The sequence below is a fragment of the Bos javanicus genome, chromosome 13, assembly GCF_032452875.1.
Source record: "Bos javanicus breed banteng chromosome 13, ARS-OSU_banteng_1.0, whole genome shotgun sequence".
Classification (NCBI taxonomy): domain Eukaryota; kingdom Metazoa; phylum Chordata; class Mammalia; order Artiodactyla; family Bovidae; genus Bos; species Bos javanicus.
The window spans coordinates 61712491-61728006 of record NC_083880.1 but is presented as its reverse complement, the minus strand read 5'-3'; the positions used below and the strand labels follow the sequence as shown (position 1 = coordinate 61728006).

Sequence of the window (15516 nt, the reverse complement as noted above, 5' to 3'; positions counted from 1 at the left end):
GCGCCGCCCCGGCCGCTCTAGCCGGCGGGCGGGCGGGACCATAGAGATCCCGCGGCACCGCCCCCTCCACGGCCCCAGCGCCCGCTCGCGCGGCTCCCACAATGCACCGCACAATGGCCCGACCGCCGCCACTACCGGGGCCTGAGCGGGCCTGGCGGAGCCCGAGCGCGGCCCGGCCCGCAGCGCGGGGCTCGGAGCGCGGTGAGTCCCAGCGATGACCCCGGGGGACAGCGGGGAGCGGGGCGGGAGGCCGTCTCGCTGCGCCCGCGCGCCGGGCACCCGGAGCGGCAGCGCCCCTCATCGTGGGCCCGTCAGCGCGGTCGCCCACACCCCCGACCCGAGGCCCCCTCTACGCCAGCCCGGCCCAGATAGGCCCCGGGGTGACCAAAACTCTCCTCGGACCCGTTACCTGGGTCTTGGGGACTCGAAGAAACCCTCTGGCCCAATCCCCACCGAGACCGAGAGACTCAGCCCTGGAGGTCCCCTACTCCCGACCCCCCCACCCCCACCCCCACCCCCAACCCCCGGCCCAGGCTCCCTGGAGACCCAGATAACGCGCAGCTGACCTTACCAGGGACCCGGGTCTGGGGGACGCAGATAAGCTGCACCTGCTCCCTCCCCTCAGACACGCCTACCCGGACCCACATAACCCCCTTTACTGCTCCATATAGTCCACTCTTTCCCCTCTATTTCCCAGAACCACATAACCCCTTTTGAGGCTTCCGTCAAATATTTGATCCTGGGGAACCCAGATGAGCTCTACCCATAGTTTTCTCCTCGGCGATCCTACTCCCAGCCTCCAGACAGCTTCCACTCGGTACCATTTTGAGACTCTTCAAATTCAGGGAATTCGTCTTTTATCTTAGCCCCTTTAACCCTCCAGCCGGTGTACACCATCCCCAGCCCGTCTCTCTTTCTTTGCGGTGGGTGTGGTGGGGGTCTCTTTGGGATTCAGATAACTCGCCCCTCCCTCCCTCCCGTTCCTGAGACCTCCTCCAGTCTTCTCCCTGAATTTCTGTCCCTTGTCTGGCAGCCGTCCACCCGCAGCCCTCCCAGTCCCGGGGCGTTTCACACCCCTCCTCCCCGCCACGCAGTGTGGTGGTCTAGAAACTGCTCAGGAGCCAAGCTGTCCCCTGCAAATCCTGTCCCAGGCTATGGCCCCGTCTCGGTGGGGAAAATGGACCTGCAAGGTGCAAGATAAGGGGATATTGGGTGTGGGGAGTTGGTACTTTAACCTATAAGTGTTCCTATCTCCTGGCTTGTGTGTTTTCCCACCTGTCTGCCTGGGACTCGGAAAGAGCCTAGGCTGGGGTTTCTAACCCAACCCCCCAAGGTGAGGCCACCGGATTGGGGTGGGGGTCTAATCAGGTTTCCTATTGGTGAAAATAGGGCTGTTGTGAGTTGCAGCCATTTGCTCAAGACCTCCTTAGGAGTGGGAGTCATGGGGAATCAGACGGAATCGCGAATCAAAAGGACTCCAAAGAGGGTCCATGTACACTGATAGAACTAGCAGCCCGGGAGTAAATCCAACCCCTGTTAATCCTGTTTGATGTCTCTTGGAATGATGCAAGCCATTGAGACTCTCCAGCCTCCCTGTAATTTAATTCTCTCACCACTGGGGAGTGTGTGTGTGTGTGTGTGTGTGTGTGTGTGGCGGGGAGGGGGGGCTTGCGAGGCAGCTATACCCATTCCCCCCTTTCCTTCTCGCCCTTCTCCAGCCAGTCAGTATATCTTTCCTTGCCCAGGTCAGGACTTGGTTTTTTGTTTTTTGTTTTTTTTAAATCTCTATTTATAATTTCCCAGTTGCTATTTTGGGTTCTGCTTAGGGGAAGATTCTGTCCACCCCAAGGAAAGTTCCTGGGTGTGTTTCCTCCTCGGCAGGTGTTGAATTGAGTTCTTCAGATCCCCAAGTAGCTCTTGGGCAGGAGGGATAAAAGCTATTTTAGGGTAGTCACTGAAGTGGAGCTGTTAATCCTCTGTGGGTCTCTAGTTAAGAACACTTAGAGATTAACTCTTTCCTTGCTGCATGGGGGCTATTTCTTAACAGTTTGGGGGGAGATTTGGGAGATTTCAACTCTGGTGAAGGTGGGAACATGCAACTCAATACAAAAGCAAAGATAATCGCTGCCTTTTGTTGGGTACTTAGTGGAAGCCAAGCCGAATGCTGAGCCCTTTGCATACCTGACTAAAATAATCCTTAAAACAAACCTGTGAGGTAAGTATTTTTAGTTTTATAGATGAGGAAACAGGCTAATAATGGAGAAAGAACGTAGTTTCTATAGAGATGATGTAACACCATAAAAACTATAGTTTCATCATAGGGCAGCAGACACCATGGCACACAGCAGAAGACAGATGGATGAGGGAGTAATCTGCCTCCTTTAAAGGCTTCCAAGAGGCCTTAGAAAACTTATAACTAGGGAGCCTTAGTAATAGAGATTCCTAAACTGAAGGAACTCAGGCCCAGGATATGGTGCTGGAGAAAGATAACGTAAAGGGGGACTGGCTCCGGGGGATGTGCTGAGGGTTAATTGTGGGGGAAAAGAGGAAGGCTGCATTCTGGGGAGGTGTTGGGAAGGGAAGGAAACTCACTCTGAGGCCTGAGAAGTCACATTAAGGGAGGAAAAAAACGTACTACTCAGGCCCTGTGCCGAAAAGGAGACACGATTTAGACTTCAGAGACTGCATTGTTTGTATTCACACATATTCTGTCAGATGTTTCAAGAGTGTTGTTTCACTGAATCTTCCATGAGAATATTGGTAGGTAAGGAGAACTAATCTCTCTTTTAGAAATTGAGGAAACTGAGGTTCAGAGAAACTAACCTACCCGTGGTTTCACAGTCAGTAAGTGGCAGCTCTTCTGATAGTAAGTCCAAGGTTCTTTCCACAATACCTCCCTCTTGATATCAGGCGCCAGAAGGAATCTTAGGATGAAAATATACCAAGTTATACCAGTAACTGGGAGGGATTGATTGTGTTTGTTTTATGGGAACAGGTTCTGTCAGCTTCTACAGTTGTTAAGGTTAGAGTGTGAGACCAGAAGAACAGCTTTGAAAGAGAAGCAGGATTTTTTTTCACAGTTTTGTGGAGAAGAAATCCAAAGAAATAGGCCTTCGGATAATGTGGGAGAGGCCCAGGAATTTTCCTGGATGAGAGGAGTTTGCAGACAAAGGACAGAGGGAGAAAAACTAGATTTCCTAAAGAGTTCCTAAGGTAACTCTAAAGCCAAAGCCCCAGTACGTGCAGATCAGGGCAAGCACATGGCTGCTGCCTGCCTTCTTTGCTTCTATCAATGCAACCTCGTGAGCTCTTCTGAGCCACCACCAGCCTCTTTCCTAGAAGCCCATTACTCACTCTTTCAGTAGCAGCATACTACACTGCTGTGTCTTGTTTGTGCTTGTTCAGGAGAACAGATGAGGTGGATGTGTGGGAGGTGGGGGACGTACTGTTCTCTTTCTGAGTTTGTGCGGAATTTCCAGGGCTAGGCTTCCCTCTCACGTCGGCCAAGTGATGCGACTTGCTTCCTTCCCTCTGGCTGCCATTCCCAGCTTTCCAGAGGTGGAGGTGCGTGATTTCACGTCGGGGGTGGGGGGCAGAATTTGACTTTGAAGGTGGGGGAAGTTCCTTCCAAACTAGATTTTCAAATTCATGCTCGCTCTCTACCCAATTCCAAGCTGCCTAGTAATCACTGATATTATAAACAGGTAATTCCACCCTTTGGAAGAAGGGAGGACTTAAACAATAAAAGCCAGACATCAGAGGCCTTTGAGGTTTATTGTGAAGTAGGCAAATATGCCATGATTCGAAGGCTCAAGTGGGACTAGTTTTTAGTGTTAGCACGTGAGTCATGCAAAATGTAGCCACCTTTGTGCAGATCTTTCTAGGCACATCTCCACTCGTGATGGGGAAATTGTTTATCATATTACATTGCAGTGTTTCTTCAATAAGAGGAATGGTTCCTGAACAGGACATAGCTCATGTTAATGATGAGCAAAGCTCTCTCGGGCATGAACCCGCTGATCCCATCATCTCGTTCACGGCCAGCCTGTTGGTTGAATGGTCACTGTAAGCAGCAGGTGCTAATGAGCTGAGCAAGCATTCTTTGGCCCACAGCTAGTTTGTGCAGTTGGAGCCCTCCCCAGATTCTCGTGGACAATCCCCACATAGCCGCTTTGCTCCCTTCACATGGAAAAGCCTCATGACCAAATTTTGGCATGAGCTCTCTTCAAAGGAAATTCCCCTGTTGTAGCAAGTTACATTGAGGTTGGTAACCTGTTTGTGTGATGAGCTTGTGAGTGTGAATGTGGGTCTGCTGTGCCCCCTTTGAGAAATAATGCCCTTTCTCTCTTACTCTGAATTGATGTCAGTAAAGAAGTTGTGTCACCTATGCCCACCTGCTCCCACACAACCCAGTAGAAAGACTTCAAGATATTGGCTCCCCCTTTGGAACTCAGTTTAAACTAGAACTGCCTAAGCATGTTAGCCTGTAAGAATCCACTTGTATACAGTGACTTATGTACTCATCTAAAAGAAAGTTGAAAGTCCTTTTCTAGATGTTAGGTGTATGGAGATGAACGAGATATGATCTGAGCTCTCAAAGTATCTGAGTTCGGTGGTGGAGTCTGAGTTCTAATGCAAGTATGTTACCTGTTCACAATGGAGACATGCATGTGTTCTGTGAGGGTCTGTAGGAGGGGCCGCTCAACACCTTGGTTATTGGACGGGCTTTGCTAAAGAAGTGTGGTTTGGGCCCTGAGACCAAGAAACCCAGAGTAGTGGTGGAGGACAGGATGGGACCAGCACTGGTTTAGTGGAAATGCTGAGTCTGCTGTTGCCTCTTCAGATGAACCTCTTGATGTTGATGCACTGCTGAGAAACACATCTGGCACAGAGGCTGACCCTCCAGGGTGTAAATTTCCTAAGTAAAGGCTGCTTTCTCTTCTGATGCCTTTTGGGCATTTTATTGCTCCTTAGCACCTCCACAAGGAGGAGAATTGTAGAAAGTGAGGAGGAGGAGGCGCTGCTGTCTAAATTTAGTGGAAAGGATGTAAAAGCGAAGTTGGAAGGGAAAGGGAGTTTAGGGCTTTTACTTCCTCTGATTATCCTATTTCCTATTAGCCTAGGTGGTACTAGTAATAATAGTTACCATGTAGCACTTACTAGGTGCTCAGCCTTCTGCTGAATGCTTTATATTTTTATCTCATTTAACCCTCACAAGGTCCTTATGATGTGGGAGATTATTAAGCCCATGTTGTAAATGAGGAAACAGCTCAGGGAAGTAAGTAATTGGCTGAAAGTCACATGGCTTCAAAGTGGAAGGGCTGGGATGGAACTGGGGCTCTGTCTGCCTCCAGAGCCCATGTTTTCATGGTATTGGGCTCCCTAACACCAGGTGTTCTGATGTTTCAGGTGAAGAGATTGTTTTCTGAAGGCTGCGTTGGAGGCTGTGACAGAGCACAGAGCCCTGTGGAGCTGATGGGGAGGCTTTCTCAATAACATGGCCCTTCGCCATTAGCCTTGCCATGACCACATTTTTCACCAGCGTCCCCCCCTGGATTCAAGATGCAAAGCAGGAGGAGGAAGTGGGCTGGAAACTAGTGCCCAGGCCTCGGGGCCGGGAGGCGGAGAATCAAGTGAAGTGCCAATGTGAAATCTCGGGGACACCCTTCTCAAATGGGGAGAAGCTGAGGCCTCACAGCCTCCCCCATCCAGAGCAGAGACCGTATAGCTGCCCTCAGCTGCACTGTGGCAAGGCTTTTGCCTCCAAGTACAAGCTGTATAGGTAGGTGACGCTCCCATACCTCTTCCTGCCCTGAGGTTCCCAGGGATAAAGCCAGAGAGACTCCACTGAGTGTGGAACTTTATCTGTGGCAGAAGAGTAGAGGTTAATTTGTCCCATAAGCCCATTTGAGATCACTCACTGAAAAATAATGGTGGTATTTTTTATTCAAACACTAGACTCTGATGGGTACAATATCAGATAGCTATGAACAGACTAGATTGAGTTTTGTTTTTTTTTTTCAATACAGGCTTACCTCATTTTATTGCACTTCACAGATACTGCATTTTTTTTTTTTTTTTTTTTTTACAAATTGAAGTTTTGTGGCAACTTTCAGTCAAGAAAGTTGGCCCAGTTTTCCAACTTTCCAACAGCGTTTGCTCACTTCATATCTCTCTGAAGCGTTTTGATAATTCTCACAATATTTCAAACCCTCCACCATCAAAAAGATTACAGCTTGCTGAAGGCTCAGGTGATGACTAGCACTTTTTAGCAATAAGGTATTTTTTTTTCTTTTTTTAAATAATTTTTTAAAAAGGTGATATGGACTGTACTTTTAAAGTCTTTATTGAATTTGTTACAACATCGCCTCTGCTCTTTTATGGTTTGGTTTTTTGGCTGAGAGGCTCACGGATTCCTAGCTCAATCAAGTCTGCACCCCCTGCATTGGAAGGCGAAGCCCTAACCACTGGACCACCAGGGAAGTCCCTAGTAAAGTATTTTTAATTAAATATATACATGTTTTTTTAGACATAATGCTATTGCAAACTTAATAGGCCACAGTATAGTACAAACATAACTTTTATATACACTAGGAAACCAAAAAATTCATGTGACTCCTATTACTGTGACTTTTGCTTTGTTGCAATGGGCTGGCACCAAACCTGCAATATCTCCAAGGTATGCCTGTGCTACTTTCCCTACCTGTGTCAGGTAATGGTGAGAATATTAGCCCCAAATTAGGCATCAGCCTTAGAAGTTTAGAAAGAAAAGGAGACCCTCTGGTCCAATCTGTAAATTGTAAAGTGCAGGCTCAGAGTGGAGAAGTTAACTTACCCAAGGTCGTATTGCTCACATGATTACTTATGACTGTAGAGTCCTCTGGGTTAGAAGATTTCCTGAAACTTGTAAGCTCAAGAACCCCTATCTAAAGTGAAATGGAATGTGAAAGCCCTGGTGTAAAGCAGATATGACAGAGCAGCTCTGAAGGGAGCAGGGCCTACTCAGGAGTAGTTTTGATTTTATCCTTGCCTTTGCATCAGAGGACCATGAGTGTGCCCTTTGCCAGTGATGCAGACTGCCTGCTGCACAGCCATTCATCCCTCGACCATCAGTTACTGAGCTCTTGTCACATACCAGGCACAGTCTTCAGTGACAGGGACAGACAGTTCCTATCAGTGAGCCAGACAGATGCAGGGGTGGGGAGGGGTGTTGCTGACCCTCCTCGAGTTTACTGTCTTAATAGCAGGGACAGACAGCACACAAGTAAATACGTAACAAGATGACCACAGAAAGCCTCTAGTTCCTTGTCTGCAAAACAGTTGATAGGAAGGAACTAAAACAGGTAACAGAGTTGTATGTGACCAGGATTGCCCTCGTGACAGTTCTGTGTCCTCAGCTGTGTGCTCCTGTGTCTTAGGTGGTTATCAGTTGGGGGTATCCATGTAGACTTTCCTAGTGGCAGTCTGAGTGTCAGTGGGAGGCTCCAGGAAAGGTCCTGGGCCAGGAGACAGGAGCCTTGACTCCACCCGGAGTCACCGTAGAGTTTTAGGCAGTTTACTAAACCTCATTGGGCCTTCGTTTTCTCACCTTCAAAATGAGGGAAATAGACTGGATCGCTCAGCATCTTCCTCTTGTATGTTACCATGCCACTTATGTCACAGGAGATTAATAGTAACCTTTATAGGTGTGAGCACTCACAAGAACATGAGGATAGTGGGTATGATTGATACCTTCCAGGTGGAAAGAATCACTGGGTCCTGTGCAGAGACAGCAGTGGCATATCTAAGTGAATCCAGGTCTCGAGAAGGTCTGGGTTTAAGTGCATTGTAAACCCAGAAAATTGTCTGCCACTTACTGGTGGGTGGGGGTGTCCTGTGCGTCAGCTTCTTATGTAAAACACAGGGTTAATGACACAGCTCACATAGGGCTTGTAAACGATGGGACCTCAAAGTCTTGCTGAGCTGATTCTGAATACCATGGAGCTCTGGATTGTAGTTCTGGATTCAGAGCTGGTTTCCAGCCAGATAGGAGCAGAAAGCAGGTAAACCAAGGGGCACTGAGGTCCCATATCACAAACACATCTTTTGAAACGTTTAAATGCTTTATGTGGCAAACAATTTAAATGGTACAAACGGACAGGCAGTGAAAAATTGTCACACTTGAAGCCACTGTTCTCCTCAAAGGCAAGCATTGGGGTCAGTGATTTGTGTATCCCTCTTGAGACATTCAAACATGTATTCCCTTCCTTTTTTATTTTCACAGGGGATTGTGTTACATACACCATACTGAACTTCCTTTTTTGACTTGGCTCTCTGTTTCTTGGGAGATTGTTCCAGATCAGGAAGTTTAGATATATTTCATTTTCCCTTTATTGTGTCATTTAAATTTTTATAAATACACTTTTTGTTGCAAAGGAAATACATTCATGTAATTCAAAATTCAAAAGGTATACAATGAAAATTCTTCATCACACCCAGAAAAGCTGCCCTTTCTTCTCCCCATGGGTAGCCAATGTTAGTTTCTTGTGTATCCTTTCAGAAATATTTTAAGCTCATATGAGCAAACATGCATAAATTTTCTCTCTTTTCCAGTGCGTGGTACCATTCCATAGGCACTATGCTGTCTCATAGCTTTTTCCCACTTTATCTAGGAGTTTGTTACCTGTTGTATGTATAAAGCTGTCATTATATTTAAAAGTTAAGGTGGGAATTCCCTGTCGGTCCAGTGGTTAGGACTTCACGCTTTCACTGCTGTGGGGCTGGGTTCCATCCCTGGTCAGGGAACTAAGATCCCATAAGCGGCACAGCCAAAAAAAGTTGAGTCATTTTTATGGACTTAATTACTTATTTAGCCAGTTCCCTACTGATGGACATTTAGATTCTTCCTGATATTTTGCTACTGAATTCAATGCTGCAGAGAATAGCAGCATATGTGGTTTTGCAGGTGGCAGAGGATAGAATGTAGTTGGCATGGCATTCCATTCCATCGCATGCCTCTACCACAGTTTTTGTGTCTAGTTGCCTGTTCGTGCACAACTCCGTTGTCTAGCCAGCCCTTATGATCTCCTTTCTTTCTCCTCTGTCCTTCATCCCTGTCTGCAGGCACATGGCCACCCACTCAGCCCAGAAACCCCACCAGTGCATGTACTGCGATAAGATGTTTCACCGCAAGGATCATCTGCGGAACCACCTGCAGACCCATGACCCCAACAAGGAGGCCCTCCACTGTTCTGAGTGCGGTAAGAATTACAATACGAAGCTGGGCTACCGGCGCCACCTGGCCATGCATGCCGCCAGCAGCGGTGACCTCAGCTGCAAGGTGTGCCTGCAGACCTTCGAGAGTACCCAGGCCCTGCTGGAGCACCTGAAGGCCCACTCACGCCGGGTAGCGGGTGGTGCCAAGGAGAAGAAGCACCCCTGTGACCACTGTGACCGGCGGTTCTATACTCGTAAGGATGTGCGGCGGCACCTGGTGGTCCACACAGGCCGGAAGGACTTCCTGTGCCAGTACTGTGCCCAGCGATTCGGCCGCAAAGACCACCTGACACGTCATGTCAAGAAGAGCCACTCACAAGAGCTGCTCAAGATCAAGACAGAGCCAGTGGACATGTTAGGCCTACTCAGCTGCAGCTCCACAGTCAATGTGAAGGAAGAGCTGAGTCCCGTGCTGTGCATGGCCTCTCGGGACGTGATGGGGGCCAAGGCCTTCCCTGGCATGTTGCCCATGGGCATGTATGGTGCCCACATCCCTACCATGCCCAGTGCGGGCGTGCCACACTCCCTGGTGCACAACACGTTGCCCATGGGCATGAGCTACCCTCTGGAATCCTCACCTATCTCTTCCCCAGCTCAGCTTCCTCCAAAATACCAGCTTGGATCTACCTCATACTTGCCCGACAAATTGCCCAAAGTGGAGGTGGATAGTTTTCTGGGGGAGCTTTCTGGAAGCCTGTCTCTCTCATCCGCTGAACCCCAGCCCACCTCACCTCAGCCGGCAGCAGCTGCGGCCCTCCTAGATGAAGCACTGCTCACCAAGAGCCCCGCCAACCTCTCCGAGGCTCTCTGCGCTGCTAATGTGGACTTCTCCCACTTGCTGGGCTTTCTTCCTCTCAACCTGCCCCCATGTAACCCATCTGGGGCCACAGGAGGCCTGGTCATGGGCTACTCTCAGGCTGAGGCTCAGCCCCTGCTCACCACTTTGCAAGCTCAGCCTCAGGATTCCCCAGGAGCTGGGGGACCGCTGAACTTTGGGCCATTGCACTCCTTGCCACCTGTCTTTACCTCTGGCCTGAGCACCACGACCTTGCCTCGTTTCCACCAGGCATTCCAGTAGCCGTAAGGAGGCCCTCAACTCAGTCCTGGCTCTGTCAGGGAGCCTCAGTACTTTTCCCATCTGCATCCCCCATGAAGGCAGCTGAGCTTTCAGAGCTGGGTTCAAAAAGAAACAATTCCAGTATCTGTATGGAGCACTTGGTTTGGGGGCTTAAGCTCCAGGATTAGTTCCAGGAGGAATCTTGAGCCCCAACCCCATGAAAAGATGTAATACAATAGGACTTCAGGTATTTTTACTTTTTTTAAAAAATCTGAATCGGGAGCCACACCTAGCCTTCTCCCTCTCCAAAGCATCGGAACCTCCTTCTCTTTGAAGAAGGGAGAGGTCTCTTGAAGACACAGAGGGTTTTACTTCGGATGACCTCGAGAGAAGTAGCCCAAGAAGCCCGTCTTCTGGTCCCAGCCTGCAGACCCCACAGCAGTTGGTCAGGCCCTCCTGCAGAGGGTCCATCGCCTGCTTCCAGTCAATAGGCAGGAGGGAAGGCCTCTGCCTGTTGTTCCCCATTATCTCCATCCCTCCTGTCCTAACACCTCCATTTTCAGTCAGTGTTTTCCAGCAACGGTACCGTTTACACAGTCGCTTCAGACACACCATTTCACCTCCCTTGCTGAGCTGTTAGCCTTAGAATGATTGCAGTGAACATTGTTTACACACTGTGAATCCATTCCCACCAGTCCATTCCAGCTGGCACCAGCCAGAACCACTTGGTACCTGGTGTTAACTGGAGCCCTGTTTACAAGGCGGAGTCGGGTCCCGACTTCTCTTCATTTGAGGTCACATTTTTCCCCTGTGGGGAAATAAACTGACTTTGGACTGCTTCAGTCTCTGCCATCTTCCATGACTGTGTCTGTTCTTGCCTTCCTTGGCAGAGTCCACAGGAGACAGGCAAGAAGATTGGAGCAGTTTTTTCACAGGTCTGCAATTCTGTTTTTCTTCAAGTACATCATGACCCCCTCATCCTCCTTTTGAACTGGAGAGAGGGGAAGAAATGAAAGGCATGCCCACTTCCACTCCCCACCCCCCCCATTCCTTAATCCCTACCCTAAATATCATGAGTTGTTATTGGTCTTAGAAGGAGGGATTTGGGTTCTAGGCTGGTGTGGATAGCAAAGGAGAGGGTGTGAGCCCCTCATATGTCTCTCCTACCTGTCCCGTTTTCAGGAAGTTGTAGAATTGTTGGAAGAAGAGTTTTCAGAAAGTTAGGACTGGGCAGATAATTAAGTGCTAATCATCATCGTATCATGTACGGGGGTATACGTCATGTATGGGACGTATCATGCGAGGTATACATCATTGCCTCCCATACCAGACTTTTTTCTTCTCCAGTGTTCCTCCTCTCTTCCACTTTGCAGTCCCTTGGGACTCCAGGCCACTGTGCATAGGCTTCTCCGCTCTCCATCAAAGAACTTCCACCTTCCTCTTGTGGCCCCTCACTTTTGCCCTCAGTACTCAGCAAGTTTTCTTGCAATAAACGATTAATTCTCTTTTGACTTGTGGGGCTCCCTTGCTGCAGACAGCACAGCTCTTGCCCAACTGAACCTCACCCTGCTTCATCTCAGTTCTGCATGGTCTTCGCTCTTCCCGCTCGTGGAAGGGAGGCCTCTCAGGGACCACCAGTATGGGGCCCTCTTGAGACACTTCCACTCTGATTCAGAAACACACTTCTACCTCTTTACTGTTAACTCCTACAGATGGCAGCCAGCAGTTTCTGGGCACTTCTCTCGGCAGGTGCCTCATACTGGCTTCTGGCTTCTTCACTAGGGTTTCAGGACAGACTACCAAGGAACTGCCTCAGCCTCTTCCCAGTTCTCCCTGTCCCCCTCCTGTCTAGAAATCACTTTGGTTTATGAGCAGGTACAAGACCCACGCTTCTGTTCAGTGCAGGCCAGTACTCTTTCTTTGAGGTGAAAGCCTTAAATGTAGCTTCCTGGCCTTGATTGGAAGCAATGTGTAATGAATAAACATGTTTTCATTTAGGCAGGCTAGCTTGGGATACCTTTTTTTTTTTAAAAAAGACAAAACCAGATACAAAGATGTCTGGCAAGATTAGAATCAGACTAGGTGATTTACTTCTAAAAATTAGCTTCAGTGAGTCCCAGGGACTAATTAAGGTTTACTTTTAAAAGCGTCCACCTTGGTACGCAGCCCCCTTCTGCATGCTATGCATGTTATTGGGACTCGTATATAGGAGATGGTAAGTGAGGACCCAGTTGGGACTCAGTGCCGCCATTGTCCTTGTCGTCTCTGACCTTCATCACTAGACCCAGCAACCCTCGCCCCTCCTTGCCACCTTTTCCGTACCTTTTGTTTACAGAGGTAAAGGGGCCTCTGGCTATGGAATATGAAGTCTCGGACTGTTAGAGGAGTCCCTTCTCTGCCTTCTCTTTCCTGTCCCTTCCTTGAATTCTCTCCCCCATTAGTGATGCTGGGAAACTCATAGGACAGGCAAAGCAACTTTAAAATCTTGTAACTTGGGGCCTTGGCCCTCCTCCCTCCTCTTCCTTCCAGTCCTGTTCCTCCCATTCTTCCTTCAATGCTCTTCCCACCCACAAAGAATTTTCCTATCACTGTGAACTTTGCTGGTGCAGAGGAACATCTGCCTGCACCTTTTTTTTTTTTTTTGGACTGTAGATAGCCAGCAATTCTTAAACCTCCCTTTCCAAAAAAAAAAAGAGTCCTTGACCTCTTGTTCAAAGGATAAGAACAGCTTTATCCTACTCAGTACCAAACCCACTTCAGTACCCTTACTGAGGCCATGAGAGCCTAGGGGTTTCTGCCCAGGACAGGAGCCATGGCATGTTGGCAGAGACCAAACAGGGACCAGGAAAGGGGGGGATGTCCCCTTCCCCACCGCCTCCAACCTCTGTCAGCGATGAGCTGCCCTGAACAGTGGCAGGCACCTCCGCCTCTGCACAGAAGCTAGTCAGGGTTGAGTGCGGTCCTGGGGGCCAGGGGGTAGTAGCATGCCAGCTGGGTCAGCTCAGAGGATCTGCACATCTTGGGAGAGGGGAGAGGAACAATGAGTTTTTTCCCCATTACCTTTTTGGCATTTTGTTTATGAAATCCGGGAAGCAGGTGTGATTCCTTTTTTGCTCGTAGATATTGTCTTAAGTTGAATTTCTACTCCCCTAAACTTTTCCCCTAGTAGCCCTTTAAGTCCCTATGCCGCCTCCTTTTTGGTAGCTGTTTTCTCCAGCCCCGCTCCGTCTCCCCTCTTATCTAGGAGCTGTTTTTAAGCACGACTTTTTTAACAGTTTATATTGTACAGGATCAATATTTTGCTTTTTAACAAGGATATTTATGTAATAAGAAACTTTTGCCTTAGGCAGGTGTTGGCCAGAAAAGTCCAGATTCCTCTGGGACCCCACCCTGGCCTCTCCTGGAGCTCTGAACCTGCTGTGGAAGGAACTGGCTGTGACCTCACCACTGGAAAGTAGGGTCTGTGGTGAGGGAAAGGGGTGTACTGGTTCTGACAGGAGGAGGATCCACCATGGTAATCAAGTGCCTCTGTGGAGGGGTTGGAAAAGAAATGTTCTAGTTCAGTTTCTTCAGATGTTCGCCTGCTTCCTTAGTGGATTCTCCCCATAATGCACCTCTCCAACTCTCACCATTTGGCACTGGAACTCCTGAAACACCACTTCTCATACACCCCACTCCCTCTCTCCCAGTGGTCAAGGCTTTGGAGCCACTCTTTCGTAATACCAGATTATTTAAAGAGAGAAAAATACAAGACAAAACCTTCTAGCACTTTGTAAACACAGTGAATAACCTCTTGGAATATTTTTGGCTTTATATAAAACAAGGTTTTTAATTGTAAAATATAAGTGCCATTAGAAAATGCACAGGGCCTATCTTTGTTAAAGTAGATTTTTCAATGTTTTACAGAATGACATTTTCAAAAAAAAGTTTTTATAATGAAGTTGTTTATTAAAAACTTCTGAATGATGTGTTTGGAAGTTGTGAACCTGTCTCATTGGGAGGGGGTTGGAGAGAACCTGAGGAAGAACTGGAGTCTAGACATCATTAGCATCCAAGGGGATGGTGGGTGTGATAGAGCGCACAGTGAGAACCCTTCACATTAGCACCTACAAACTCTGCATTTTGAAATGAAAGATCTTTGAGGTAAGTGGCATCATGCTACTTAATAATCTTGGATGCAAGAATCAAAAAATCAAATGGACTCAATGAAATTTCATACCACTGCAAATGCCAGATGGAATGCAGTCTTGAGGTTAGTATTGGTTCACCATCTCAGACGTGGTAGGCTTTAGCATTCCTGTTTCTGCCATATCTTGTGCAGTTGTGACCATCCTCAGGCCCTTCCATGTGGCTTGTCCCTTTATCAAAGCATGCTGCCACGATTCCAGTCATTCTCACACAATGCTGACCAGGAATGGAAAGGGACCCTTTCCAGGCCCTCTAAGGAGAGAGGAGTCCTTTTATTCACAGGAGCCCTGTAAGTATCTTCTGTCTCATTGGCCTTGATGGTGTTCTGTGCCATCCCCAAGCCAGTCACTGTAGACCAGTGGTGACAACACTGAGCCAAGGGGAGGAGTGGAACTTTGGCGTGCAGTTAGAATGAGGAATGGATGCTGGTTGTCCAAGAAAAAAATGTCATCCATGGCTCAAGGTGCACAGCTGGTCGTGACAGAGCTAGGACTTGACCTTGCCCACACTTGTGCCTACCCATCTGGTTCAGACGGATTCTTGAAAGGAGTCATGGCTTCACCTTTTGTTGCTTGGCCAGTCCAGCAAAGGCGGTCATCACTGTTCTGAGCCCCATCCCTTGTACTGAGTGAGATCCTCTCATCCGAGGCTCAGACTGAGCTTGCTTTTCTGTGGTCTGGAGCAGTGTCCATAGCAAAGCAGTGCAAATCACTCCAGAGTCCAGCCCAAGACTACGGGACATCCCATGTTAATGTGTGTTAACAGGTGTTTTATGCTCAAAGGCAGTGGGCTGGCCCTTCATCTCTTTGGCTTGTTGACTTGCGTAACTCCACCACAATGGGTCAGACCTCTGCTAGGGCCCCAAGGACATCCAGGAGCTGCATTCCTGGGAGTGGGTCTGGCGGCTCAAAGCCATCTTTTCCATTGGATAGGAAGAAGCTGAAGGCTTTACGGAGGAGGTGGCAAAGACTTTCAGGTGAGGGGGTGGAGTATTAGGTATACTGACCACCATGGGC

At 48.5% G+C, this 15516-nt stretch overlaps 1 protein-coding gene across 2 annotated transcripts; it reads left to right on the top strand.

Moving 5' to 3' along the window:
* The first annotated feature begins 78 nt into the window (after positions 1 to 78).
* On the top strand, positions 79 to 14289 carry PLAGL2 (PLAG1 like zinc finger 2). 2 transcript variants are annotated; one of them, XM_061437231.1, is made up of 3 exons: positions 79 to 201; positions 5410 to 5782; positions 9103 to 14289. In XM_061437231.1, the coding sequence occupies exons 2-3, from the start codon at positions 5523 to 5525 to the stop codon at positions 10331 to 10333; spliced, it is 1491 nt and encodes a 496-aa protein (XP_061293215.1). In that variant the 5' UTR covers positions 79 to 201; positions 5410 to 5522; the 3' UTR covers positions 10334 to 14289. The 2 variants fall into 2 exon arrangements, with proteins under 2 accessions (XP_061293215.1, XP_061293216.1); XM_061437232.1 differs by lacking the exon at positions 5410 to 5782.
* The last annotated feature ends 1227 nt before the right edge of the window (positions 14290 to 15516 follow it).

Bases quoted from the DNA above. Each gene is read 5' to 3' on its own strand.
- PLAGL2 (XM_061437231.1), top strand. From the start codon at position 5,523: ATGACCACATTTTTCACCAGCGTCCCCCCCTGGATTCAAGATGCAAAG. The intron at 5,783-9,102 runs GTAGGTGACGCT...CCCTGTCTGCAG, and splicing joins TCCAAGTACAAGCTGTATAG to GCACATGGCCACCCACTCAG.